This window comes from Meleagris gallopavo, chromosome 12 (genome assembly GCF_000146605.3).
Source record: "Meleagris gallopavo isolate NT-WF06-2002-E0010 breed Aviagen turkey brand Nicholas breeding stock chromosome 12, Turkey_5.1, whole genome shotgun sequence".
NCBI classification, from domain to species: domain Eukaryota; kingdom Metazoa; phylum Chordata; class Aves; order Galliformes; family Phasianidae; genus Meleagris; species Meleagris gallopavo.
In genome coordinates, this window is record NC_015022.2 from 2,257,275 (window position 1) to 2,284,986 (window position 27,712).

General features: G+C 37.8%; 1 protein-coding gene across 1 annotated transcript in view; it reads right to left on the minus strand.

The window, feature by feature from the left end:
* Positions 1–674: 674 nt before the first annotated feature.
* Positions 675–27,712, minus strand: part of SCG3 (secretogranin III) — a 27,325-nt gene continuing 287 nt past the window's right edge. The window contains exons 2-13 of the mRNA XM_010717356.2: positions 27,667–27,709; positions 26,989–27,041; positions 26,353–26,398; positions 26,055–26,270; positions 24,918–25,060; positions 23,628–23,789; positions 23,149–23,326; positions 21,181–21,297; positions 10,043–10,126; positions 9,306–9,434; positions 7,390–7,470; positions 675–3,350 (exon numbers count right to left, since the gene is read on the minus strand). Of these exons, the coding sequence (XP_010715658.1) occupies positions 3,232–3,350; positions 7,390–7,470; positions 9,306–9,434; positions 10,043–10,126; positions 21,181–21,297; positions 23,149–23,326; positions 23,628–23,789; positions 24,918–25,060; positions 26,055–26,270; positions 26,353–26,398; positions 26,989–27,041; positions 27,667–27,709 (1,371 nt within the window). The 3' untranslated portion in view covers positions 675–3,231. The remainder of the gene's footprint in view (positions 3,351–7,389; positions 7,471–9,305; positions 9,435–10,042; positions 10,127–21,180; positions 21,298–23,148; positions 23,327–23,627; positions 23,790–24,917; positions 25,061–26,054; positions 26,271–26,352; positions 26,399–26,988; positions 27,042–27,666; positions 27,710–27,712) is intronic.

A 27,712-nucleotide genomic window follows, 5' to 3' on the forward strand; every position in this document is an offset into this window, starting at 1 on the left:
CTCTCACCTCCACTGCCAACCCTTAAATGAGGTGTGGGAAGGAGCGATCTCTTCATTTCATTGCATGCACCTGAGCTCCCCTAGATTGTCCCTGCCTTCCCCCCAGGTGTTCCATCACTCGTTCAAGCTGTGACTTAGCATTTCCCCTACACCTGTATATTTTGTTTTTTTACTCCATCTTCAATCTTCCTACACATGCAACTTCATTTTTTTTTTTGCTTATATATTTTTTTTACCAGTCGTAGGGATTGAATGGGGAAATCTCACGCAGAAGGGAAGTGCACAGTGCAGATTATATTCCTTGTTTTGCAGCTCTCAACTGGACAAACCTGTACATCTGTAGCTTTTACAAATTTCTTGAATCAAAGCCTGAGAAGTCTTGGGCAGATCTGAACTAAACGTTTTTAAATGAAATGTGGAATGTATTTGATAAAATGTTTTCATTTGAAATCCATTAGCAATGTGGCTGGAGCCTATTAAACCCCTCTGTCCAACTGACTCAGCTATCAGGTGCTGCAGTTCCCCTGAATGTTCTCAGAAAGGGCCTCCCCCTTCCTGCAGCCATCAGTGAGCAACTCCTATTGCTCTGTACTCAGGGCGTCCTCTAAAGGCTGGGTACTGGGTAGAAAAGATGCACTCTCCTTAACGCACAAAAGCAGCCTTATACTACTATGGCTTGTAGTAAAGTGTTTAATAAAGAACAATATCAGACACAGTAGTCTAATAGAAAAACTCAAAATGTGAATACCATATATATTGTACTTGTTACATTTTCAGTGATAATTTTGAGAGTGAAGGTTTTCTGAAGGATCCAGCAGGGATACAAACAACATAGAAACTGTTTTTTTCTCATTTTAGAGCCAGAGTTGTGCAAGTGTTGAACATACCTTTCTCACCAGGAAAAAGGAAAGCACTGACAGAACATGATTCACAGTTTACGTACTAAATAGCCAACAGCAGATGTCCAGTGTTAGCATGCCTTCAAAATAAGGACTAATAAGGGCAGTAATGCAAGTTGAAACTCATGTCACTACATTTGATTTTATTTAGCATAAATCAAAGCCTTTCAGAAATGCAGGGTGATTTGTCAAGCTGGCTGTACATTTACTTTCCGGTTCTGAAAGGTGAGTAACTGATAGATATTCATTTGATGTACAATCAAACCAGTATTTGAAGCATTCAAATAACAAGTTAAATGTTTGGGGTTGGGCAGGATGGGAAGTGAATCTCGTCTGAAGAACCATTGCTGGGATTGCTTATATAAACATCAGAGGGCTTGATCAGTCCTCAGCTAGACATTGTGTTGGTGGAATCATGTCTACATATGTTATAAGTTGTACAGAGCAGCAGGGTGAGCACTGAACAGGTTCAAGAAAATGGATACTCTGAATTGGGATTGGGTCATACACACTGTTTGGATTTTTTTGGTAAATGATGTCATATACATTTTGTTGAAGTTGTAACATTTGGCAAATTGAGAGGTTAAAAATATTGGACCAGTCTTTGTGGACACAAACTGTTTTATAATCACAGGTTGTTGATACATGACATCTTTCTGTTAGTTCCAGACTCCTGCATTGACGCCTTAGAGGCCAAAGAGAGAAACAAACTTCTAACAAAACTAAAATATTATTATACTACACATTATATCGATGGGAAAAGAAACCTTGCATTTTACAAACTATCCATAAGGTTTCTTTGACTACATTTCTGAATACTGTTTTAACAAAAATATCACCATTAGTGACTGGTACTACAATTTGGTGGTGATCCATACCAAGACGTACTTTTTGGATGCTAGGAAGCATTCATTAGCTTACATGTCATCTGCTCTCAAAGAGCTATGTTGTTTCACCTCATTGCTATCACATTCATTCAATGTTTGTTACCAATAATGTTCTATTGATAATGTTCAGTTGATAATTTATGTTTTGCAAGGATGCCAAAGTTTACTTAAGTTGGCTATGAAACATTGTTCCAATCTTCCTCTCAACCTCAGTGTCCAATTGTGCTGAGGAAATAGAAAAGGAAATAATCTGCCTATTTAACACTTACTGAACTTCGTGCTATGCAGGCAGTACTCTAAGTCTCCCTTCGCTGCTCTTTGTGAGTTCTTCAGGCATAGAATCATCCATTCACTTAAATGTGAAAAGATTTCTTACACCATTCTTCATAAACACTGCAAGTTGAGGAAGAGTGGAATTTCTGTTTCCTTTTTTTACCCTTTGGGTACCAACTAATTGCCTAGTGACAGCAAGTATGTGACAAAATATAGTTTTTCAGCCTGATAGGTACTGCTAAAAACAGCCAAGTCAGTAAGCAGACTATGGACTTGATATTCAGAGATGCTGGGATCTGATGGGTTCATCCAGTCCTTCAGAAAAACAGGGCTCATGTTTCTAAAAGCACCTCTAGTTGCCAACTACTTCCCTGCAAAATGGCTTTAATTGCTTTCCTATTTCTTTCTTTCTTTTTTTTTAATAAGAAAGTAATGGTTATTTACACTTGTTATCAGGCTACTCACATCAGGAATCCAGCTAATGCATGCAAAATCATGAAATGGTGCACTAAAGAGAACTTTCACACATGCTGAATGAAGCCACTGGGGAGAATGGAGCTCTTTAAAAAGAAATGCAGTTGTAGTGTCAGAGATGTGTCCATTAGCTCATGACACCGTGCTCCAAGTTAGAGAATACTACACAAAAGAAACAAAAAAAGTCAAGGAAAGACATGCTATTAGGATTTTAAAACAAGATCTCTGGATGTGAAATATTAAGATTGATAAAAACTTTAATAGGTAAATTATTTTCAAATATTTTATTTAAAGATCTATGAACTATTTCCTAATAATGCCCTTTACACAGTTGCATCTATAGAAAGCTAGTGGAGTGAGAGCAAAAAGGCGCAGCATTAAAAGACTTCTCCGTCAGAAATGATAGGTTTATCTACAAAGTAAACCAAACACAAATCAAAGAGAGCATTACATAAATATTTACCCTGTCAAGTAGAAAGTCAGTGTCAGAAGTTGGTGTTTAGATTTGATTTGCGAGTGTAGGAAAATACAGTATGCAGTCAGTGTACAGAGCTCTATAGCTCTCCATTCCTAAAAAGTTATCAGTACAAGGTAAAGGGATTTCTAATGATATCTTCAAAACAACAGACCATAAGTCATTGAGCTGGGATGAGGGAAAGCTACACTAGTTTTCTACATGGTGGGCAGCCACCAGCTTTTTACAGGCTGCCATATATGCGTTTAATTACATCAGCCTCTTCTTTGTCCAGGATGCCCTTGTCCACATATGCATCTGCTTGCTGATCAATGAAATCTCTCAGCTTTGAAAGATCATAATCTGAAAAATAAAAATTAATTTACACAATAAGTTATACCCATAATATTGCTCCACTTAAGAAACAATGCCATTGCAAAGTCACTTATCTAACGCAAAGGGAATTCACCACAAGTACAACTTGTGAAGCAGTAAAAAAAGAGAACCACCCACACAAAGTCGTCTTCCATCTCTTGGCGGTTTTACTACTCAAGAGTAATAATCATCTTTTGCTCTTCCTTGTTTGATGGTAAATGCCCAAGTAAGAATATTTTCTGGTTCAGAGATTTGGTGTTCTAGTCTGCATGTGAAAGCTGGTGCTAAAGCCCTATTATTTTCACAGTTGTCATGGATTCAAATCAAAAGTATTACACGGACTGTTTCCAGTAAAATCCTCACTTATTGCAGAAACCTGTGTCAAATATGGGCTTTTTAGAAAACTCAGGAAATTAACTTCCTGAAACTAAATGGCAACAACATAAATATTTACATCGATACAGAACACAACATCCTGATTTAAAAAATATTGCAGAGTAGACTTTACAACAGTGTTACTATCAAAGAAGTCTTAGAGAGTCTGTATGTTCATCTGCAATACAATACAGGAAAATTCTTTCTGCTTTTCTGATAGATAGTTGCATCTGTGCAGCATGATTCATCCTCTATACATTAAATATATTTTCCTACGGTAGAAAACATCCCTGTTTCCCATGAACAGAATATAAAACTTCATCTGTTAGAATCACAACTTAGTAGTCTGGAAAACATTGATGTCTTAGGGCTTTATACCAAATTAAATGAATTAATATCTTTCACAAAACCAGATTCATACTGACTATTTCAGTATACATTATGTTAGTACTGATTTTGTAATGTAGCCCAGTGCTTTTCACCATATAGCAATACATGGAAGGACTTGCTTTCAAACTGAATGTTGTTATCAAAACAGAACATTATTTTTCTGACTTTTTATAGCTACGTGGCCAAGAATGTGTAGAAGTAGAAAAATATTAAATAAGCAAATTTATGCTTGTGGTCTTTTTAAAAACAGTACAAGGCAATTACAAGCGACTAATTAGAAAACATATTCAAAGCTCCCCACTGCTTCAGGGATATCTTCTTCATATCGGAGCTAGCAGGAATTTCGCCATTTGCTGTACTGAGGCCAGGATTTCACTTTCACTTTGTTATGGGCTTAAGAAAATTTAACCCATTTGTGGCTTCATCTTATCTCAGTAATATGGCATGAAATAGCAATTTAGTAATAAGGTTGTCAGATTTGATCCAGGTTGATAGGATGAGACAGTAAAAAACACCATGGAATCGTGGAATGGAAATGAATGGAATGACAAATACTAAATTAATATAACATCCAAATTACCCACATTACAATTTCTAGGCTTTTTTTTTTTCCCAATAGTAGTATTAACAACTCCATTGTTAAATAGATATGTGAAGGTTGAATTTCAAATACAATCTACATGGGATTATAACCATTAAGATACCAAATTCTGGCTAATTTGTGTATTTCATGACAATTTAATCTGATCTTTTTTTCTAGAAGTCTCTTTATTTCTAATGCTTATTTACAGGCTATTAATTTGTGCAAGTAATTAGATGAATAACCACAACAGCTGCAGCATTACACTGAGCTGTTGAACCGGCTACAGTATATGAAGTGAGGTCTTATTCACACATTCAAATCAAGCCATGTGCTGTGCATCCTGCAATTAATAGCAGAGTTTAATTTTATTCCTATGGCGACTCTTAATGTCATGGAACTACCTAAGTACTCTGTGAAAAACCCAAACGTGCTATTTGCATGTGTTAGGTGAGTCACAGCTGTGCTCTTTGGAGACTGTGAAGTAACAGAACACACAGCAGCCCGCACCCAGCGGTGGGAGAGATGTTATTTTCACACCAGAGCGGAGCTGCTTTTTAAAGAGCACAGGTTTCACAGATCAAGCTAGATCTGGGAGACAGTAAGGACAGACCCAGAGCATCAGAGGGACAGAGCTCTGTTCTTCCTGTATACGCAGACAAACTCTGGACACAAAAGACAGGCCAAAATCTGGGCCTGCGGCACATTTCTCTTTCATGCAGCCAGACCACTGAAGATAACTTGCCTTCTAATGAGACAACTGATGTTTTTAAACTGGGAAACTGCAAAGAAACGTTTCCTAAGGTCATCAGTCATTGAATGAATTCTAACTTCCACTGAAATTCAGATAATGACCTACTTGCCTGAAAAAAACCTAAACCTCTTTAAGTATATGCAGGGAATAAAACAATCCATGTATAAGAATAGAGAAGCCTGGCTCTTTTAATACATGAATTACTTTGTAAATCATTTCCTTGCTAGCCCCCAGATGCTAGATGGTAGTAGAGAAATGATTGATGGGCACATAAATAACACCTAATCTTGTACTGAAGGAACACAACAATCCATTCACTGACTGTACTTCCCTTATCATCACTGCAGGAGAACTGAATTAGCATTTTACAAAAATGACAATTATGGAAAAAATACAGTAACTATGATGTATGGGAAGACTAAGGACTGTTTTCTGATTTGGTCATAACTTACATTCACTTTAAGGCTCATTTCCATTGCCAGAGGACAGTAGAGATATTTTAGTGTAGATGAAAATCCATTTACACAGAAAGCCATGCATTCAGCACTAACCCAATGGATCCATTTTCTGGAAGTATTAACATCATTTCCAAGCAGATAAAATGCTATCGATCTGCACAGCCATTTTCAGGCTGCAGCAGCACGAGATGAAAGATTACTGACGAGGAGGGGTTAGGGGCTGCCCTGTCAGTACGCGTGATACAGAGAAATAATGACGTGTGACTGAGAGCAGATTACTATAATTATATTATCTTTTTTTTTAAACAGACATGAATTTGAAGTGGTGGGGAATCTTGAGCAAAAAGTAGAACCTGTAGTTGTTGCCATTGTGTGGAAATGGTTTTAAGGTGGGAAAAAATAACCGTAGCCTTGAAAGAAAAAGTCTTTCCTAGTACAGAGTTTCTGTATAGGAAAATGAATGTGCTGGGCTGTAGGCATGCTCTTGTCTCTGAAATGTGATTTATATACACTATGGCTCACAGAGGGGGAGGCTAGATTACCCAGGGCTAATCTTATCTCAGATCCCCTTCTGCTCGGCTGGCACATGAAGGATTTTTCTCGCCAGGCTCCACTCATACCCGAGGGATGGATCCCTTAGCTAGGAACCGTCACTTACAGAGCGGGTGACAGCAGAAGTCCCGGCAATAGCAGAAAGAGGGGATAAGAGGCTGGTTTCACAAAAGATCTTGAGGGAAAGCATGATACAGATAAATAAAGGCCTGTGAAAAATAAGCTAGAAATCCTGCTGCTGTTAGGCTCCTCCCTCCAGCTCTCATACAGCCATGTCTCTGAGGAAGAGTCAAAGAGTGGAGCAGCTGGTGAGCAGACCCTGTGCAGCTGCTTCAGCCAGTGCTCCCCTTCTACACAGCTTTGCATGTGAGAGATACAAGTCATTAGCTTAGATTTGGGCTGCAATCCAATGTAATACAGTGCTGGTGACATAGGTTTGTATTTTAACTATTTAATTCACAATTATAATTCAAAACTCACTGCTATTTGTGATGGCATGCACAGTGCTAGCCAGATGCACTGAGCTTTTCTAGACATATCCAGGCATTTAAACAAATGTTTATCTCCTGTACAAAATCATAATTAAAAGATATGTTGAACTAACAAATGAAATGATTAATTAACTGGCTGGTGACAAGTAGACAGCTGTCTATCTGTGTCTATCTGGGTGGTATGTGAATAACTTCCAGCTTAGTCACCGTGCTTTTTGTGGGCAATGGCAGTTTGAGACAGTTTCCAAGAGTTTGCCTTAGTCTGCTATTTTCATTTATTGATATAAATAATACGGGCCATGTAACAGTTAACTCATAAGGTAACCCATTATTACTGCAGCAGTTTTATGTTACTGGTAATCCAATGCTAAGTTATGCAATTTAAGTTATATGTTTTGCAATGTACACGGTGCATTTTACTTCATACCTTCTTTGTTACCTTGTTTGTTGTGCTTTTTTAGCCATTCTATGTTCTTCTTGATTGCTTCCAAATATGCCTCAGCTTTTCCTAGAGGAAAGGATAAGAGAAATAAAGCACTTGTATCAATGATTGATGCAGCCTGTTTAACTGAGTGAAGTTGGTTACAGCAAAGGCAGATTAAAACTATTCTTAGTTTCTGTTTAAAAGCTGAGTCCTGTCAACCTTAGTCAGTGAGAATTCCTGCAGACGGCTATGGGGTTTTATCTGGACAAGATTAGTCACTCACAAAAGTAGAATCAGGTCTTTTTTTTAATCTCTATGCATAACTTTTGGCGGCATCCCCAGGCACTGTGTAGAGAATTGTAGGCAAGCTTTATCTTTTGGATCATAACAACTGTTCAGCAAAAATACTGTTAAAACAGTAGGGGTTGATTTAATAAGACTGAAAGCATAGACTGTCTGCTGGTGTACAAAATGTCAGAAATCTTCATTCATCAGTACTAACAGCATATCACGGATATAAGATTGTAAATGTTTTGGAAAGACAAGCTGGAATACAGCTACTTACACCTGCTGAGAGAAAGGAAGCACTAAAAGCATTAAAATGATCATAAGTCCTTTTTATAGCCAAAATTTTAAAGTATGGCTATTTTTGGACCAGAAAGCACACACGATAGAATTAGTTCCAGGATTACCTAATAAAGCCCCTAAGGAAATATTCCAGCTAATGGATTTTGAATTCTTAACTTGGCTGGAGCTGTACTGATGTAATGCTCTAACATTTGTCAGGAAAAAAAACCTAGTGTGATTAGCCTGTAGAAAGCTACACCGTTAGTAAGTGGGTACAGTACCAGATAGACTGCAAAATTTGAGCTGAGAGTGCAGAGCTAGTTTTATAGAAGTTATTCTATGAAAGAGCATAGAATATTGCATGAGACAAAGAACCAAATATTGATCTAACTTCAATGTCTAAAAAGGCTGGATTTTTTTTTTTTTTTCTGAAGGTAAAATAAAATAACCCGAACCAAACTGCACAGATAAATCTTCAACAGACAAGGTAAACATGTTATTTATCACTTCCCATGGGTACTGAGACAATTTCTCTTTACTGTGAAATTGGACAGCCACCTTCAGATATTTTTCTCTTCTGCTCATCTTCACCACTGTCAGAAAAAATGTCTTCTACCATCTGTGACTGCCTAATAATTTGTAAGTTTACACTGCCCATGGGGTAGAACCACGCGACGTGGATAATAATCCGTAGCCTTGAGAACTGTGATTCGTCACTGAACATCTTTCAGTGAAAACATGCAAACAATGAAAGGAGCAGTTCAAAGCAGGTTATACTGCTTTTTTGTTTGTTTTTAAACATAGATCCTCATGCTGGGTACTTAGCAATAAGAACGGACTGAAAGGCCTCTGCCCTAACATACATACCTCCTTCGCAAGTTCAGCCCCCATCACCTGATAAATCTCCTCTCTGTACTTCCCTTCTTAAGGGAGCCCTTCACATCTGGTCAATAAATTGCTCATGAAGGTTTTTGAGTACAGAAGCAAGAACTTACTGTGGAGGTGCATCTAGACTATGGAACCCACTCTGTCAAAAGATACGGCTGAGTCTGAAGCTACACTCTGTTACTTGCCAAACTAATTTCTCCAACTTCACCTCCCCTCAGTAAGTCCTTCATCCACACACAGACATAGAATGAATGACCTCTTTTCTTATAAGCTTACAAATAAAACACTTCTAAAGATTATTTCTACTACAAGCTGAGAGAGACACAAAAAAGTATGTAGGTATTTGAGAGCTGTGCTGGATGCCACAGAAACTGAATATATTTTTAATGGAAAAGTAATACCGAAGATAAGAAAAGATTCTAATCATTCAGGCATGTATAGAAAAAACAATGGCTATTTTGTACCTCTAGGCTCTTCGCTGTTTCCTGCTGCATTTTGTTCTTCATTTTTTGTGGAGTCCTTTGAGATTTCATATTCCTTCTCCATTTTAGCTGCTTCTTCCTTTGTACTGTCAGCTTCTTCACTACTCTTGTCTAACAAAACAAAAATAAGATTAATTTTGTATCCTACATTCCAAAAGCATTTCTACATTATGTCAGCGTGATCTCTAGGAAGTAAAACATTATAACTGGTGATTGAGGAATAAATCTATTGGACACTCTCTCAAATCAGTTTCTAAAGATCAAATCTACCCCATCTCTCAGGAATGTCTGCATCCGCTCTTAAAAAAGTAGCAGAATACAGGCAATTAAAATACAATAATACGTAGTTCATAAGGACACATTCTTTGTGCAGAAAAAAAAAGAAAGTTTGTCATTCACCAGATCCAAAGTTGACAAAGAATTTTTTTTTACCTGACTCTTTAAAGTATTCATAGGGCTTGTTTTTGTATATGAGTAACATTTGGACTTCTTTGAAGAAAAGGGAGTTCATGTGAATGTACTTCTCAAAGTAAGCAATTAAGCAAAAATTCCTCTCTTCTTGTCATTTAGACATCCACACTGTGGCTACAGGTCCTTGAGAGACCATGTCTGTAATTAACGTCTATATTCTAATGGAATTTACCTGTTTTTAATTGAATGGATTAAACAATGTGTTATTAAACAGCAATTTTCAAGAGAGAAAATTATAGAATTAGTACCTGCTGGTTGCTTTGGTTTGCTTTTAGTAGAAGGATTCTCAAGTTTCTTCTTTGTCTGCACAGCTATCATTGTATCTAAGTTTTCTAGAAATGAAGGCAAAAGGAAACCAGACTACAGTTATTTTTCATCAGACATGATACAGAAACTACACTCTGTTCTCCACTATACCAGTTTGAATGGTGAGTAGAACTCCGTAAGAACAGTCTTCATTCTGTACTCTGATGAATTAATGCAGAGCTCACACTAAATCTTGATTAATATTTATCGAGAAAAAATACTAAATCATGACAATAGGAGTACCAAATATGGCCAGTATGCATAAATAGAGTAAAAGTGTGGATATGAGTTATTTTTTAAATCACATCAGTCACAAAATATCTACAGCAATGTCTGTTAGCAATTTACTTAGGTGAAAGCAATGAAAGGGTTTAGCACTAAGACTGTGAAATATGTAGTTCATCCTGCTAACATAATATTTTCCTATTCTCCCATCCTGCATCTATAATAAAAGGTTTAAAATGATATTTAGATTAAATAAATGCTTAAACTGAACTGATTTTCAGAGTTCCCGAGGTCAAACATTTAAGTGAAAACCCAGTGGATGGCAGTGGCCATGTATACACCGAAAATTTAGCAAATCTAAAAACCTAAAATCACCTAAAATTTAGCAAATATTTTTCTATGCTAGTTTTAGGGCTGAACTCAAGTAAAAGCACTTTTTCATCAAAATGTATTCTTCAGATACAATAATCACATGCCTATGTGGGAAAAAGTCCTTTTTATGCAATACAATAAATATTCACAGTATGGGTAATCTCAGAACCTGTCGTATTTTCTCAGTCAACATTCCCTTTATGTAAGTGGCTGAAGTATTCAGTATTAGATGTGATAACAGAATAATATTATAGGGGTAGTAAATATTTTAGATTGTCTTATGTATTGGGCCAACCATTTTATCCATCAGCTAGAAGTGAGTTTTTCTATCAGAGAGATTGCTCAGCACTGAACTGTAAGGATTTGTTTCCTCAGCAAACAGAGTTCTCCTCATGGCAGTTCACCATAGGCAGTTCTGCCTGCCATCTCATGAGAAGCAACTTAATCCTGTCTGCCTGCATCATCTATGTTTTGTTATTTACATAAAACTGAAATATAAGCAGTTTTTGCTGCCAAGCTGCCTAATTACAACCTGTCAATTCTACATCACATTGGATTGGTGGTGTGTTTTTTTTTTTTGTGTGTGTGTGTGTACATGTGAAAACTATTTTAATCTGATTTTTGACCTTGTTCTATGACCTAAGCAGGTCTGGGCTGGGTTACAAACTGGATCAAACACAGTGATAAAGAGAAAAAACAAACTACTGTTATAGTGGTGGTAGTGATGTCTTACTTATCACTTAATCCAGAACTTATTCTAAAGGCTGTAAACATTTCTTTCAGCTGAACTTAAGATTCTATTTATTAACTTGAATCAGTATCATACTAATATTCTGGCAGGAATATAAGGATTTCTCCGTTGCAAAAAGCACAGCTTTTAGGGTAAGATTACACAGCTAAGAACACTGTGCTTCATTAAAACATCTTAATGAAAGCAGAACATTAACCTGGTATTCATCATGTAAATATATTCACTTAAAAGCCCTTTCTAAATCCAAGTGAATACATTATTCTCCACTAATTCATGCAACTGCATAAATGTCACTAATTTTATGCTTTTAATCCAGCAAAATCTATCAAATCAGGCAAAATCTAGTAAATTAGGCTTAAAAGTAGATGTTAAAATATGAAGGAGTATTCAAATGTTTAAAATGGCACACATATATAAGCATTGTGAATGCCTGTCAGGTTCTGTCCCCAGAGTAGTTACATTTGGGTACTGATGCATTAAACCTGTATTAGCAGAAAAAAAAAACAAAAAACTTTCCACAGCTAAAGTCACAGCGAGGCTCTACTACAAGAAGGATTTATAACCCACTTACATGTCTTTAAATATCTGCATAATGATAGTTTCAAAATATAACAAAACAATTGAGAATTGTTTTGTTATATTGATGGACTGTGGTGTCCACACCCAAGAGGTACTTCTGAAGGGAATGGCATTCATTTGACTACTTCTACAGACCCCACCAGAAATTCTACGGTTTCCCTGTGCTTTTTGATCCGGCTAACAATTTTGTTTTAGTTCAATATGTAAGTGCTAATATACAGGACTGTCTTGTCAAGTACAGTAAGATGGCAATATGCATTGCATTCCAGCCATATCCATTGAACAGCTATATCTGTGTATGAAGTGTGGTACAGCACTAATTGTCCAAGCTTTGTAACTGAAGCCAGACTGAATATAATAACAAAAATATTATATTTTCAAAGTTTCATCTTAACAGCAAAGATATGGACAAGTTTATATGAACAGCCTTTTAATGAGGACTACGTTTTATAGGAGAAATATTGAAGCTATCCTCCCAGCTGGTTGGAACAACAACCTCAATCTCAAGATCTCACAAGCAGCTTTATTTCCTGTGTAACAGCATTCTCTCTGTAAGCCTGCTCATGTTTATGGAGATCTACATATATAATTAAGAAAATTTTACCAGATAATCCCAATTCTTCTTGAAGAGGATGTATTGCTATTTTTCCCCCTTTAGAATTAATGTCTTTTACAGCTTGTATTGCTCCAAAATGTGTTTGTACTTATCATATGGGGCTCGGCCATGGCTGAACAATGTTTGCTCTGAGTTCCACTAATGGTGTGAGTCATCTTCTGAGCCAAGATGTGCCTGGCCAGCAGCTAAGCAACTGAATGCAGTGTCTGGAGGCCTAACAAGAACCGATTGATTACTTTTCTGGTATCATCTCCATAGCAACATAATTTTTACAGAGTAAAAGTTCAAAAAGGTAATGACCTTTCTACAGAGCCAGCCACTTATTTGAGATGGCACTAATTAAAACAACAGAACAATAACAACGGAGCTAATGGAAGCAAACTACGTCAGTAAATAGGTCATGGCTGTGGTGGCTGGCTTTCCGAGGAGCAGATCATCTCATCACTGGAACCAGACAGCAGCAGTCAGAAGATCTGGTTTCCGCCTCACTTCCCTTTCTGCCTGCTGCTTTGATCTCAAGTGACTCACTCAAGCATCCATTTTTCACGAGGGCTCCTATTTTGGGGAGGCACTGAGAGGCAGCTGAGGCCCAGTTTCTGGAGGCACTGTGTGCCGACAGATCTCCTTGGCTGAATCTGAAAATGCAAATACCCATCACTTTCAAAGCTCTGTGCTGAAGTTTTTCAAGTGGGGGATCCAAAAATCTGGATCACATAAAAACAGAATGCTTAACTTTACTCTGGGAGAATGTACTGTGGCAACAACCTTCAAACCTGTTGAAAAAGATACTATATGGAAAAAAATAGTAAAATAGTAAAATTAAATGACTTTTTTCCTCATTAGAGAGACAGAAATTGATGTACTAGTTTCTGAGTATTACCATTTGAGTATTTAATGGAATTGGTAATGGAACTGTAACACAGACTTCTCTCTACAGACAGATTCATGGTGTTTTCTGGACTACTGGTAATTTTCCAGCAGAGACTTTTTATCTGCATAATTTTCTTGTGCCCAGGAGGCAGTTTCACATTCTATCCTTGTCAAACTGACTGATGCTGAGATTTCAAGTCATTAGACTTTCACAGAAAGGCCTGCTAAAAGGCTGTATTTATTAAGGGGCCAAAAAGGATGGCCGTGGAACCCAAGATCAATCTTAACGATAGCTACAAAATGAGTTTACTTGATGAGTTCACACACTTCAGCAGCTTCAGATGGAAAGCGTTGTGCTGATGACTGCTTATATATGAGATGCACATATTTCTGCACATATTCTGTCTCCTGCAGTAGGTGATCTTTCAGAGTCTGCCTTTTTTCAGCAGTGACAAAACTCAGGATATCAGTGTCTGCTTGTGACTGTTCCATGGCAAATAGCATACCAGCTTAATTCCGGGGCCAAATTCCCCTTTTACCATATGTGAATGTTGGTACTGTCAATATCCAGTGGATTACCACTAATGGAGCAAAAAGCAATCCAACCTTCAGTCATCTCCTATCTTAACCCCTCTCATGCCTAGTCAGAAAATTGGGGAGTTGCTGTGCTGGATGAGGCCTACAGTTCATTTGATCAATATATTTTCATATGCTATGATGACTCCTAACAGAATTGCTAAGAAGCACAGAAAGACGATCGATCATATATCAAACCCTACAAATTTCTCTTGCAAACCTCCTGTTCTTTTCCAGCTTCATGCCTTACATGTCAAGATATGGCATTTTCATTTTGAATCCTTCCGTTTGACTGATTTGTCACAATGGTGTGCCTTAAGTCCAATGATGCCATGAGAAACAACATGCCAGATGACAATGCTCAGGTAGCAGCATCACTTGTAAATGGGTTACAGGAAGATGGTTGGAGTGATTTGAAATAAAACAGCAGCAGTATCACTTGACAATCATATGAAAGGCAATTTAAACAATAAAGCACAATACAGATTGGGATGTTTTGAGGTAAACAAAGCTCTGGCCAAGTCTTCTTAACTGTCCTCATTTATTTCCCTACTTTACACACCATTTCTCAGATTTCTCCCTTCAGGATTCTAGAGGCATTTCCTTTACACTACTTCAGGTCTCCTAGAGATCTGTGGTACAGTCCTTCCTTAATCCTTTCCCCATCTGAGATTGCCACAAGACCTGTGCACCCCCCTTAAATGCTTTGATGTCATGCACTTTATAAACATCATGGCTTGTGATTACAGTAGCACACAGATGTCTGCATTGCAGGAGGGGCTGGAGTTTAATTTTGAGAGTTTGGTGACAACTTATTCATCATACACACATATAATCATCTCAAATCATAACTTAAGATCCCAATGATCAGCTGTCAGAGAGATAGTAAATGCAGAAAGTAATTTTTAAAATGTAGATATTAAGTACAGTAAGAAAAAAAACAAAATTTCAACCTCTTTTCTTTAGAAACTGGATGTTATACTTATTTATCAACAGATATCACCAGAAAACCATGATTTCTAACAAAGCTGGGGAAGAAAAGAGGAGACAGTAAAGGGAAACAAAAGAAGCTGCAAAATATTTGCAGGAACTAATTGCAGATTTAAAGTGTGAGTATTGATTAAGAAAAGAAATGAACTGTAATATATTCTTTTTGGTTTGCAGACTTCTACACATGACTTGATAGTCATGCAATGCAGTGAGAGAAAAAAAAATCAGTAATATTAAAACTACTGAATATCCCTCAAAAAAGTGGCTGAGAAAATTTATTTCCTATGGATATTGGAAAGACTATGCTATCATGTACATTGTCCTGCTCAAGTGATTCCCATAATAACTTACTGTAGTGAGTAGTGGTCCTACTTACTAATAACTCTGAGGTTAGCAGACTTTGCATATCATAGATGTCCTTTTTTTTTTCTACGCAGTCTGAATGAGGGAAAACAGGAGACGACCAAGACAACAGGGGCCAGAAATTCATGTTTTTGTGAAAATGCAGCAGTAGCATAGGATAGATATGGATGAAGCATGGGATGAAGCTACAGAAAGAAAAGCTTTACAGCTGGAATGGTGTCTGTGGTCAACATACTTGCTAGATTCCAGTCTTATCAGAGACCTTTGCACACTCTTTCCACATTCTTTCATCTCACCTCCATGCACATTCATCTTGGGTTCAACTATTCACATATACTTTACATTATCACTGCTGCAATATTTGACCTCACCTGAGGTGCCCCTGATTTCTGTTTCTCAGATACGTGAGTATCTTTGATTTTTCTAGGAACAGTACAGTGTACTGAAATCTGTCACTTTAGTCCATCGCAAAATAAATAACAGAGAAAAGAGAGCTACCTGAAATTAAATGACTCCCACTGGTAGTTGTGTATGGGTAGTCATATGATAAAGTCATAGCAGGCAAGGAAAACCACCAAAGGGAAATTCAGATAAAGACAATAAATTAGAGATTTAAATGCTTATAAAGAAAGCTTGTGGTATAAACAAAGATCTTTGAGAAAAAGGATAGTACAAAAAAAGGAAGAAAGTATGATTATGCATGGATGGTTTCTTGCACTTCATCTTTCATGTCAAATTGAAGGAAAGAACAGAATTTCCACCTGACACTGTCCATATATCACGTGCAACCTCTGGCACTGGACTAGCCACCTTCTTCCACCTCTTTCAAAATCACACATTCTGTATCAGGAAGCATTTGCTTTTGGAGACTGAGTAGGGGAGGGATGATGCCACAGATCTGCTCTTTGCCTCATACTCTTGGCTCACTGCCTGATCTTGCCCAACTAAACAAATATCAGAATCAGAACTTTGGCCTGGAGCATCTGTGCTGATGAGAACTTTAGGGATTAGTCACAGTATTGAAATGAATACTCCCATCTCCCAGGAAAAATCCAGAATGTTTCTGCTATGCACTGCTCTATGCTGGGGAAACTGAGGAGCTGTGCCTTGCTCAGAGGTGGAGCTGTGAAAGGTACCAGGCATGAATGTGAGACAGAACAGCTATTCCATGTGCCTCAGCACAGAGGGACAGGGGCATGTTAAATCAACATGGGGACTGTCTGCCTCTTCTATTTCCCTTGGAATTTTGTCACGCAGCCTCAGCCTGGTTGAAAGGGAGTATGCCTATGGAAAAATATCCCAACAGTATCTTTAAAAAAGGACTAAACTAATGAGTGCATGTATACTCAGGCAACAGCTCACCACTGAGCCTTCTCTCGGGCACTAGTGCATCCTCTTCATTGTACTCTTCTTTTCAATTGCCCATGGAAAAATGGGTAGAAGAGGTAAACAGAGACATCTGTCCATGTCCATTTCTAACCAACACCATCTCCTACTCAGTGGCGGGGGAGTGGCTCCTGACAGTGAATCAGAGCTCAGGGGAAGCAGACAAGAGGTAGCTTTGGTCTAGGGAAGGAGGCGGCTGTGACTCAAACACTGCGTACTGATAAGCTGCAGCACTTCCCTTGTAATTAAAGGGGATTTTGTTCCCAAACCAGTTTGCTGTGGTCCATGTGGTTCACACTGTGGCTACACTAAGCTAAACTCTCAACAAGGAGGTGAGAAGTGGGATCCCCCTTTGAGACAGCAAATTTCCAGAATGCTTAAACTTAATTTTCTTCCCACAATATTTTTCAGTTGTAGATGATATGGAGATTGATTTAGAAACTGGAAAAAAATCCAACCCAAAATGGCCAACGTCAATCATAAGATGCAATAAAATATTCACTATATACAGTATCAAGGCGAAGCCTCTACATGCCTGTGAGACAAAAAAGTACCAAGGGCAACAGTTTGTGCTACACGCACTAGTAAATAAATGAGAACTCCACACAAGAATAAAAGGTGCACGCAGCTGATTTACATTTCTAGGATAACAGTTCATTGGGTAATACAACTTTCGATTGGAATGGGGTGGCAGTGTATAAACTTGCAGCAAACCTTGTAAGCAGTGTACAGCAGCACAATATAATCACTGTACTGTGTAGAAAGAATTCATACATACCCACTGGTGCCTCTTAAAAATCTGTATGTCATGTCTGAAAGATCTATTTTTGTTTTGATTTACCAGGGTCTAATATTTCCTAACATAGTTCTAAAGTTCACTCATTATTTTGGTCTTATCAGTGGGAGATGATTTAGAGATGTATCTAAACAAACTGGCAGAAACCATTTGTTTCTATTTCAAAGCTGACAACAACGTTATTATCATTAGTGTATTACAAAACTAGTTTGCTTGATGCATTTAGAATAAATGGTGCTTTTACTAGGAGGTTAGTGGACTGATACACCTTCACTTTTTAAGTCAGCCACAAGACAGCCTGGTATGAAGGAAAACTCTCAGCATACAAAGTTCCTCTTCTCTCTGCAGCGTAGATGGAGCATTTCATTAACACTTATCTGTCTTGTGATAATTCTGACAGGAAAGCTAGGAGTGAAGCTCCACCATGACACTAGTATAGAATACAAAAACAAAGGGAAGTGCCATATTATTCACAAACTAATATTCTAACAGTGTAAGTATGCTTGCAGTGCATTTCTTACTCTGCTCTACTGAAATCAAAGTAAGTTTTCCTATTGGCTAGAACAGCATTCCCTTTTCCCTCAAGACACTCAGCACAATGAAGGATATAGATCTTCTCAGTTCTGCATGGGAAATTCAGCATCAGTCATTTATACAAAAGTAACAGCATGAACACCATAAATAGTGAAATAATTTATGCTATCAGTCAACTTCCTTGAGAGCTCCTTGCTGCTTTCTGCTGGTCATTATGTGGAGAGATTTCAGCTCTTTCAGTCCACTCACTCCCTGCACCCTTGCCAACAGCAATCATTGTTTCAGTAACTGATACCCTCACAACCTGTGCAGCAATATCCTGTCCATCCAGCAGGTTAGTGCAAACTAGAAGGATTCAGCTGCTTGGGCAGCATTTTCTAGATGCTGAGAAGCAGCCCAAGCATAGACAAATTGATTGGATGTAATCTACAAGCTACCGGTGTAACTGTGATCCCATGTCATAGGACCTTATAACTTCAGTACCAACAGTGTTTGTCCATTCTTATTAATGCAAAAAGACTGGGAAGCAGATTTCAATCTTCAGAGGGCAGATAGGCTTTCTAGAAAGATTTATGAAACCCTCTGAATAGAGTAAAAACGTATCATGGGGCTTTCATTCCACAGACTTTGCTCTCACTGTATCAAAATACATCACCCAAACTTAAGAAAGTGATAGAAGGCAGCAGCATTATGCCATCAGCAGGGCAATTAACAAATGTGTGATGCAATTTAGCTGAATGTACAGTTTATGTCTGTTTGTTACAGTCTCTCTTTAATGCTTCCAGAACTACACTTTCTGAATACATGCTGTAAAAGACAAGTAGTATTTTTTCTCATTTCATATATATTAATATTTTGGTTTCTGCTTTTTGGGTTCTGTGTTACAGGCTATATTTAGCATTTGGAAATGCTAAGCATTGGCTTTTAAATATGTATTACATGACACTGAATGTATATATTAAAACATCAGCTTCCTTTCCCTTGCATTTGTATGAGTGCTTGCATGTTTTTCTTGTGAACCACATTGCAGCTAGATCCTTTGTAACTTGAAGCTAAACCTAATAACATCATTCACTGCAGCAGCAAAATATTTTCCCTGTAGAGTAGGATACAGTGATGATGACATAATGCTGTGGTTCCCAAATCCCAAACCAGCTGTTACTGGTATATGCATTCAAATTCACCGTTCTCGTGTAAAAGGCACAAAAGCCTGGGACTTGATTCAGTAAATGATTTATTATTTTGAATATATAATACTGGGACTGAGCTTATGCATGGCTTCACCCATAGAATGAGGAAATATAATTTAGGCAGTTTCCTACTGTAATGTAACTGAGAGTGTACTTCTACTCGCCCAGAAACAGTAGTTATTTTCTGCCAAGTAACATGGGATCTGCTAACTAATTTCAGACTGAAGGAGCAAATAAGAGCTGCCAATTTTTGGTAATTATTTATTCTCCCTGTCAGATATTCATACCAATTCCTTCATCTGCTGCAGATGAGCATAGCAGTGCATCGCTCCCATTACCTAGACTGCACTGAGCAACAGTACATATACAAGTACTACTAGGTGTATTATATTGGGAATTTTAGATAAATAAGGGTAATAAAATGCTGAAATGCTTATAGATCCTGCAAGAAGCTAAATTCCTTCTCTGTTTTCTTCTCATGAATATTTGAGAATATTAACTCAATAAATGAAGGTCAGTTTCAAAGTCATTTCTCAACATCAAGTTGAAAGCAAAGAATACCACAGAAGCAACTTGAGACCTATGAGAAAGCTTCTTCCTCTACAGTAAGTCGCTTTGATGGAGTACAAAATCCACCTCTCCTTAAATCACTGATTTGCAAGCCAGCATCTGTCTACATCAGTTGATAGTCTTGCTTTAAATCCAGACTAAGTCAGATCTCTCAAATTCTTAAACTAATCCCCACCTTCTGTATTATGTTATTGAAGCAATTTGATTCCACAGTTACAGTATTCATTTACCCAGAGTAAAGCCGAAGTGAATAAATATCCTGAATTTTAGCAGGCAAAAATACTTCCTCACTGTAATGCCATTATCCTGATACATCAGGAATGAATTTAACCTACTAAAGTTTGGCACAACACTATCAGTGAGAGCAGCATCTACTCAAGTTATGTTGTCTTCCTTTGTAGATTGACATCACTTGTAATCAAGCATTTAATTGTGTGCAACTTTCCTTAAGCATACAGGTAGGCAGAGAAATAAAGAAATGAACTGTAGAATAAAATGTCCAAATCTTCCAAAATTCAAGGACTTCTCAAAAAAAATGAAGAGAAACTTGAATTCTTTAGAGGGGAGATACAGCCTTGCACTGAACGTGAATCATGAATCACTGGATATGTTGCAGCCAAGTAATTGCTAATCAGTCCATACAGTTAGAGTAGCATCAATCAATCCTGCATCTGCAACCATCCATATGAAACAAGCCTACAGAAGTCATGAAAGATCATTACCAGTTCTACTGCTGTGACAGGCTGATTTATTAAGCTTTGAAATTGCCTTGATGTAAACAAAAAATTTATCAGACTAACCCAGAACGGGAACACGTTAGAAAAATAAAAGGGTTGCACAGAGCTTACGTAGCTCTGCTTCTTTAACTAGAAAGGCTATCAACAGTCACTATAGGAAGTAGTGTAGAAGCCAGAATGAGAAGTTGGTGAGAAAACAAAACAATGAAAAAACAAATCAAACAGGCTATTCCAATATTTATCTTCAGGAAATTACAACAATTCTATAAAGTCTGCTTAACCACAGACCCTATCAGATCCAGGAAAGAGCTTCAAGAGCTCCTCCTATGCCAAGATGCTTTCCACACACGGAGGGAGTTTTACTTGGTACAACCTGGTCGATCATTTAGAAGTAGAGCTTTAACATTTTGAATGAATAAGTCTGAAACAATAATCATAAGAGGAAGGAAGATGACAATACAATTATTGTTGGTAGAGTAAGAACATAGCATTAATAATGCTGTTGCAAAAAGTATGTACTCTCACCCAGATAGGAAACTCCTTCTTCTGGTGTGATTGTTCCATATTTAACCATCATCTTCACAAAATCAATCAGGGTTTTCATGATGGTTATTAAGGTCTCTTTCTCTTTTGTCTCTGTTTCTGCATGAGGGGATAAAGCAGAAGTAGTTCAAAAAGCAGGTTGATGGGCAGATAAAGGCACAGAACTATTCAGACTGGTCTGGCTCTGTTTCACAAATAGTTCAGAGACCTTTTGGTTCGCTAGCAAACATCTCAAATGACAGTGCACAAGATCATGACTAAGGTACTGGGAAAACAGGTAATTTTACATGATTGCAAAGATTGTGACTTCAGAATAGGACATAAACAATGTTTTACATAATAAAAATTGATGTTTATGGAACATACTATTTCTGACTATCCTCGTGATCATAAATTCTTAGCTTTCTGTTTCTGCTGCATCTGCTGAGCAACATTACTGCCATTTCTGCATTAGCAACACAACACTCTCCCACCATATTGTTACACAAGCAGCTTCTGTATCTCAGGTTGTCACTGAAGGATCCAACAGAGCCAGGTGTTCTGTTAGACAGGGACAGTTAGAAACATACTCTCAGATTTGGCAGAGGACCAATTTCATTGGAGAGCTACTGAACAGGTTTTCCTATTGGTCTCTGCAATTTAACGCACGTCTGTAGGATGCAACTGAACCTCCTCACCTCCAGCTTGTTAAAAGTTGGCAGGTGAATAAGATAAAGCAGGAGACAATACAGAGATGTGTAGTCAGTGGAACCCAATTCTGTTTGCTTATAATCTCTTAAACTCAGCATACCTTTCTACTTTGTGAATAGAAAAAGGGGAAGGAAAAGCGTGCAAAACTGCTAGGGGAAAATAAAAAGAACAATAAGAATATGAGATTTCTACACTAGATTTCAGCAAAATATGCCTTCGGGTTTTTCATTCTACTTCTCCATTCAAGTGTTTATAGGGACAGTCTCAGGAAAGACTCAGTCTCCTGCAGGACAAAGGATCTACAGAATAAATTGCTGCTGATTGTGCTGAAGGTATGCTGGCTAAGAGAGTAAGAGTTGGTGTGTGGTGGAGCATGCTGACAAAGCGGCTGTGGCAGAGTGCCACAATCTTGCCTGCACTAATTGGAAGGCAATAATGCCTAGCACCGGAATATGAAGAGACATGCAGAGCTTTCATTGCAATAAACAGCAAACCTGTGGTTTGTGAAAAGGCTGGGAGGCTCAGACTTATTTACTGGTAGCATGACTGCAAGAATTCTACCCTGACTTGCTTGTATTTCTGCTGGCATAGAAGACAAGGACATTACGGGAAAGATCAAAGGAGAAAACAGTTTTCCAGGTTTTCATCATGCCATTACAAGAATTGAAAGAGTTTAGGATTCCTGAAACACGTGTCTAAAGACGGGATGGAATACTCAGGTATCTGGTCATGCAGTTTTGAGCACCATTGCTCCCAGTGTTTTGCCATACAAAACGAGTTTCTGGTATGTAACTTAGAAAACCTTTTTAAATAACGTGGTCTCTTCCAACTAGGGGAGTTGTGGATAATACAGGGTAGAAGTGCAGGAGAAAACAGGAAATCTAAGTGCTCTAATGGGATGATAATAGCAGGGTGGCAAAGTCTTTAGCTACAGCAGATGAGAATGAGCCCAAATACAGCTGCCACAGATGCAGAAATGAAGGAAAAGAGCTGCTTATCTTAGGTAGGCAGGGATCTCCAGCAAGAGAGGCTCTTGCCCCCAATGACAACCCTTAAATGAGGTGTGGGAAGGGGTGAATCCTGGCTGCACCCCTTCCAGTCATTCAGGTGCATTGAACTGGATGCACCCGAGCTCCCCTGGGTTGGCTCTGCTTTCCCACCAGGTGTTCCCACCTGGTTCAAGCTGTGATGTAGCATTTCCACTACACTCAGTTTCCTAGTTTTTCCCTAAATATGACTGTAAACACATGACAAACTCACCCGAGTTAAGACTTTTTAATAGTGCATAAAAGTTTGGAAAGTACTGGAGGTCTTCAAAATCATCTTCAGAAGGCAGCTCATTTCTTCTTTCCAAGATATTAGATGATGACCATGTGTTATCCAGTGTATCATCAATTTCCCCATTGATGAAACTATCCTGATCAGATTTGCTTGATGTCTCCACAATACACATAAAAATAAATAAATCTGTAAGCACATTGCTTTAAGTGATAGAGTTAATAGAGTTATGAATAGCATCATAATTATATACTGATGTTTTCCAGGTAAAAATGAGATTTTTTTCTCAAACTTATTTCAATTTGGGATCTGGCTTTAAAATTCAATGTAATTCACTATTTGTTTTTGTCTCATGTTATTTCTTTTTGAACATTGAGCTATTTATCGGCTAAAGCAAAGCAGTCTGTTAGACTATTTGTATTGTTTGGTGAGTGAGTCCAAATTATTAGCTAAGTAATTACCAATTTTTCCTGTTGCTTTTCCTTTGAATCACTGTCTGCTCTGCTTGGAGGGTAATCAAAATCTTCAGGCTCATTCTCACGATCCTTTGCTTCATTTGCAATTAGTTGTTGTAAAACCTCTGCCACTTCATCTTCCAGAGTATAGGCCTGACTCTCCGTGATCTGTTAAAACATTTGTGCAGAGCACTCATAGACCATTGCAGTTTTCTTAGAATTAAGGTCAACATGAAACCTGAACTTTTAAAACAAGTTGCTTTGAATTTGTTTGCTTCAAAGCTGAGCATAGCCAAATTAGGTGTAATAACTTCTCTGTTGTGTGTATATACATACATATATACAAATATATAGACACATGCCTACATATAAACGTATATATATGTATACATATACAAACGCATCAAATATATGTGCATACATACAAACTCCTACCTACACATACTGCCTCCAAGAGGAAAATGTAACCCCACAGGAATTAGAGCAATGGAGTCCAGCTTGAAGAACTGCCTATTTAGTATACCAAAGTATATACATACAGAGCTCTGCAACTGAGTATTTATTTTTGAATAACGACAACAGAATATGGTAATATAGAAAGGGAAAATGCAAATAGCTTTCTAGGTCATCTTCAAATTGTTTTTTTTTCTGTGCTTTCTAACAGCTGTCACTTGAAAGACAACACTTTAATGTAGCTGTCCCTACACACTTTCCTTTGTAATCAATAATCAGCAACAGCTGATTGCAAAATCTCATGCAGAAAATATAAGAAAATATAAGTAGATTAAAATATAAGGATTCCATATCACAGTGGTTAAAACCATTGAGACATCCAGAAATTAAAGTCGGAGTTAGCCTCGATACAAATCAGCAACAATGAGAAATGTACCCTCAGATAATCAGCATGATCATATGCCCACTGATTGAAATAATTAGTAGGTGGGCAGGAATGAGCTCAGACCTTTCTCCATAAATATCCAAAAGTAGTAGAAAATAATGAGAAGAGATATTACAAGGAAAACATTAGGGCAGATATGGGAGGAGTAGAACTGGCGTTTTCTCCTCATCAGAAATATTCTGCAGTTTGGCATATTGTGTTGCAAAGCCAACCCAAGAACGTCAGTGCTGTTGCAGGCATAAACTGATGTGCCCAAATAGTTGAAGAGCTTGCCTTGAGTCTGAATCTCATTAATTTTCTCTCAAGTTCACCAGACACAGAGTTGTGACAACTGTTTTTTAAGAGAGCACCAAAGCATCCCACAAGACAACTACATGAAATATGAACAAGACACTTACAAGTCCCAGATTGAGAAGTTTGGAAACGATCTTGTCAAACACTCCTCTGTCGTTTTCCTCATAAATCCTTGTAGCAATTTTTTGAACAATGTCTTCAGCAGTCAAGGGAGTGCCATCTAATTGATGAAGGCCATCTGGATCATCTAAAAGGATTACAGTTTAACTGTGTGCTAACTGTCCTAACGAATTTGGATTAGACTTCTTGCAAAAACGTTTGCCTGTATTTTTTTTCCTTCTTCACAACAAAGCCATGCTCATTAAAACACATTAGGAATACTCTTTGCTACACACCTTGCAATGCATTACATCAGTACCAGAGAAATGTTGTTCAGGTCCATTTACTACAGCTGAAAAGTACCTTTAAGACTGGCTCTTTTGAAAGAGCACAGAAAAATGTCAGGAACAAACCGTAAGAAAATTTGTAAGAATGAGAGAATACTGTTCACCCATAGATACCATATCAAATAATATGCATAATAAGCGGCATATTACAGTCTTAACTTGCTTAAATCCAAATAAGTTTTAATTATTTAATCATTACTTATGGGAAATAATATCATCATGACCAATGAGAAAGTGAATGTGATGAGTAAGCTTTGATCTGTGATTAGCACACCTTGATATAATTAAAAACACCTTGAACTAAATGCTTTTCCCAACTCTCAGAGGACTCACTTACACTACAAGTCAATTAACTATTCCTATAGTAAAGGCACATTTCTTTGGCCTTCACTAGCTGCTTTTAGCTATGATGAGGAGAATCGTTTAACAGTCTCAACATTTGTAATGAGCGTATACAATTTAGTCTATATAAAAGTGCTTTTCACCTTCATACCAGAATAATTATACTTTCATTTAAAAGATGTCCCATTTTTTTCCCCATCAGATCTAAAAAACTTACTGCATTTAGTTGGATTCTCCTCCATAGAAGAAGACTGTAATAATCAACAGTAGCAATTCTTTTGAATTGTGTTTCAAAACCAAATTGCAATATGACAAGCTTCTACAACTGGAAATAACTGAAATTTCACTGCTGCAATGAATAGAACTTATAGTGATGAACGCAATATCTGTGACTGTAATCAGTTTGCAAGAGAAGTCTAACCTAAAAATTACTTAAAGATTTTTACAGAATACCTTGGAATTTATAATCCAGCCCACTTTTAGTAGAGTCGTAGTCATCCACGAGCCTGCGGTTCTTGGTGGAGTCTGCATCATCAATGGCCAATTGCTGTTCATACAAAGAGCTTCTAATTGACTCCCTCTCTTTTTCATTCCTCTCTCTTTCTGCTACTGACTTTAGCAGGTTCAAGTCATCAACAAAAGAATAATTCCTGAACTCTGGCTTATTTTCTGGAAAATACATACAACATGGAATCTTATACCTCTTTGAATACCATTATGAAGAATAACAAAAGATAGAGAGGTGTTTTACCTGTGGGAGCTGTCTTCCTATTCTTGTCTGCCTCAGCTTCAGCAATCTAATATACAAAAAATAAGACAAAAATAATTTAAAAAAACAGAGGCAGGACGAGTAAAATAGACTAAAATGTACGATAACTTACTTTATCAATAGCAGCCAAAGCCTTAATGCCTGATCTTCATTCTCACTATGAATTTGGCTTAATGCATTGTACACATTTAAGCTCTCGGCATTTCTTAGCAGTACCAACACACTCTCTGAATAGAATCAGATAATGCAAAAGACTGCACAGACTTTCAACTTTACGGTAAATACCAGTTATATTTTCCATTTTTAACCCAAGCTCTGAGTGTGCTCCTCTAGGATTTGAACACAAGGGAGTTCCTCACATGTGAGCTGTTGGAGCGGATGACCTGCTTTTTTATTTTATGTATGTATGTATGTATTTATTTATTTATTATATATAATTTCTTAAAAATTATTGAAAATCTATTTTGTACCTAAAATACGGCAGTATTTACTGATGAATCTGCTTGTTTGTCATTTGCTAAGCCAGCAGGATATTCATGCATATTTCATCTGAGTGCTCAAAAGGTTATGAGAATACAAACAACAGAAAACAATTAGAATATTTTTAATATTACGTACCTGTTCCTCCAAAGGTCTTTCTACACTTAATTGCCTGTTGTGTATTGCTTTATCTAGAACAAACAAGTGTATTCAGTTACATGATGCACATGAATCCGAGGAGGCAGCACAGTTTTTCTTAATTTCTACTTTTCTCACATAAAACCTGGTATCTTAAATAAGACACCAACTGTAAGTTCTCGTAAAAATGTCTTGGAGAGCAAGAATAATAAAAGTCAAACATTCAAACGAAGCATGATTGATTGGGGTAGAGGGAGAGGTTCTGAAAATGAGGTAACAGAAACACAGTAACCCCTTTCTAAAGAGAAAACATAAGGAAATTGGGGGAGGAACGCAGTAAGAGACTGACTAAAATAGCAATAATCGGATCGGCACAAGCAAGAGCTTAGAAATCTGATAATCCAGAGTGTCGGGAGGACGGCGAGCGAGAGCTGGGCACCGCTGCAGCGCGGCCGGGAGCACCGCTGCGAGCAGAGCGCCTCAACTCCGCCGCTCCACCTCTCTCTCCACTTCGGTATCACACCGCAACTCCAGCCACACACTGTTTTGCGCCTCCAAAGATATTCCTTAGGATCTAACCGCTTTTAGCCAAGCGAGGAGAAAGTTTTTGCTTTCCTCCACCGATACCCCGCAAAACTTTCCTCATCTCGGAGACAACGGGTTCGCAAAGAGGCTTACCTCTGCTCGCGGGCTTCGGGAAGCCGTGCGCCCGGCTCGCCAACAG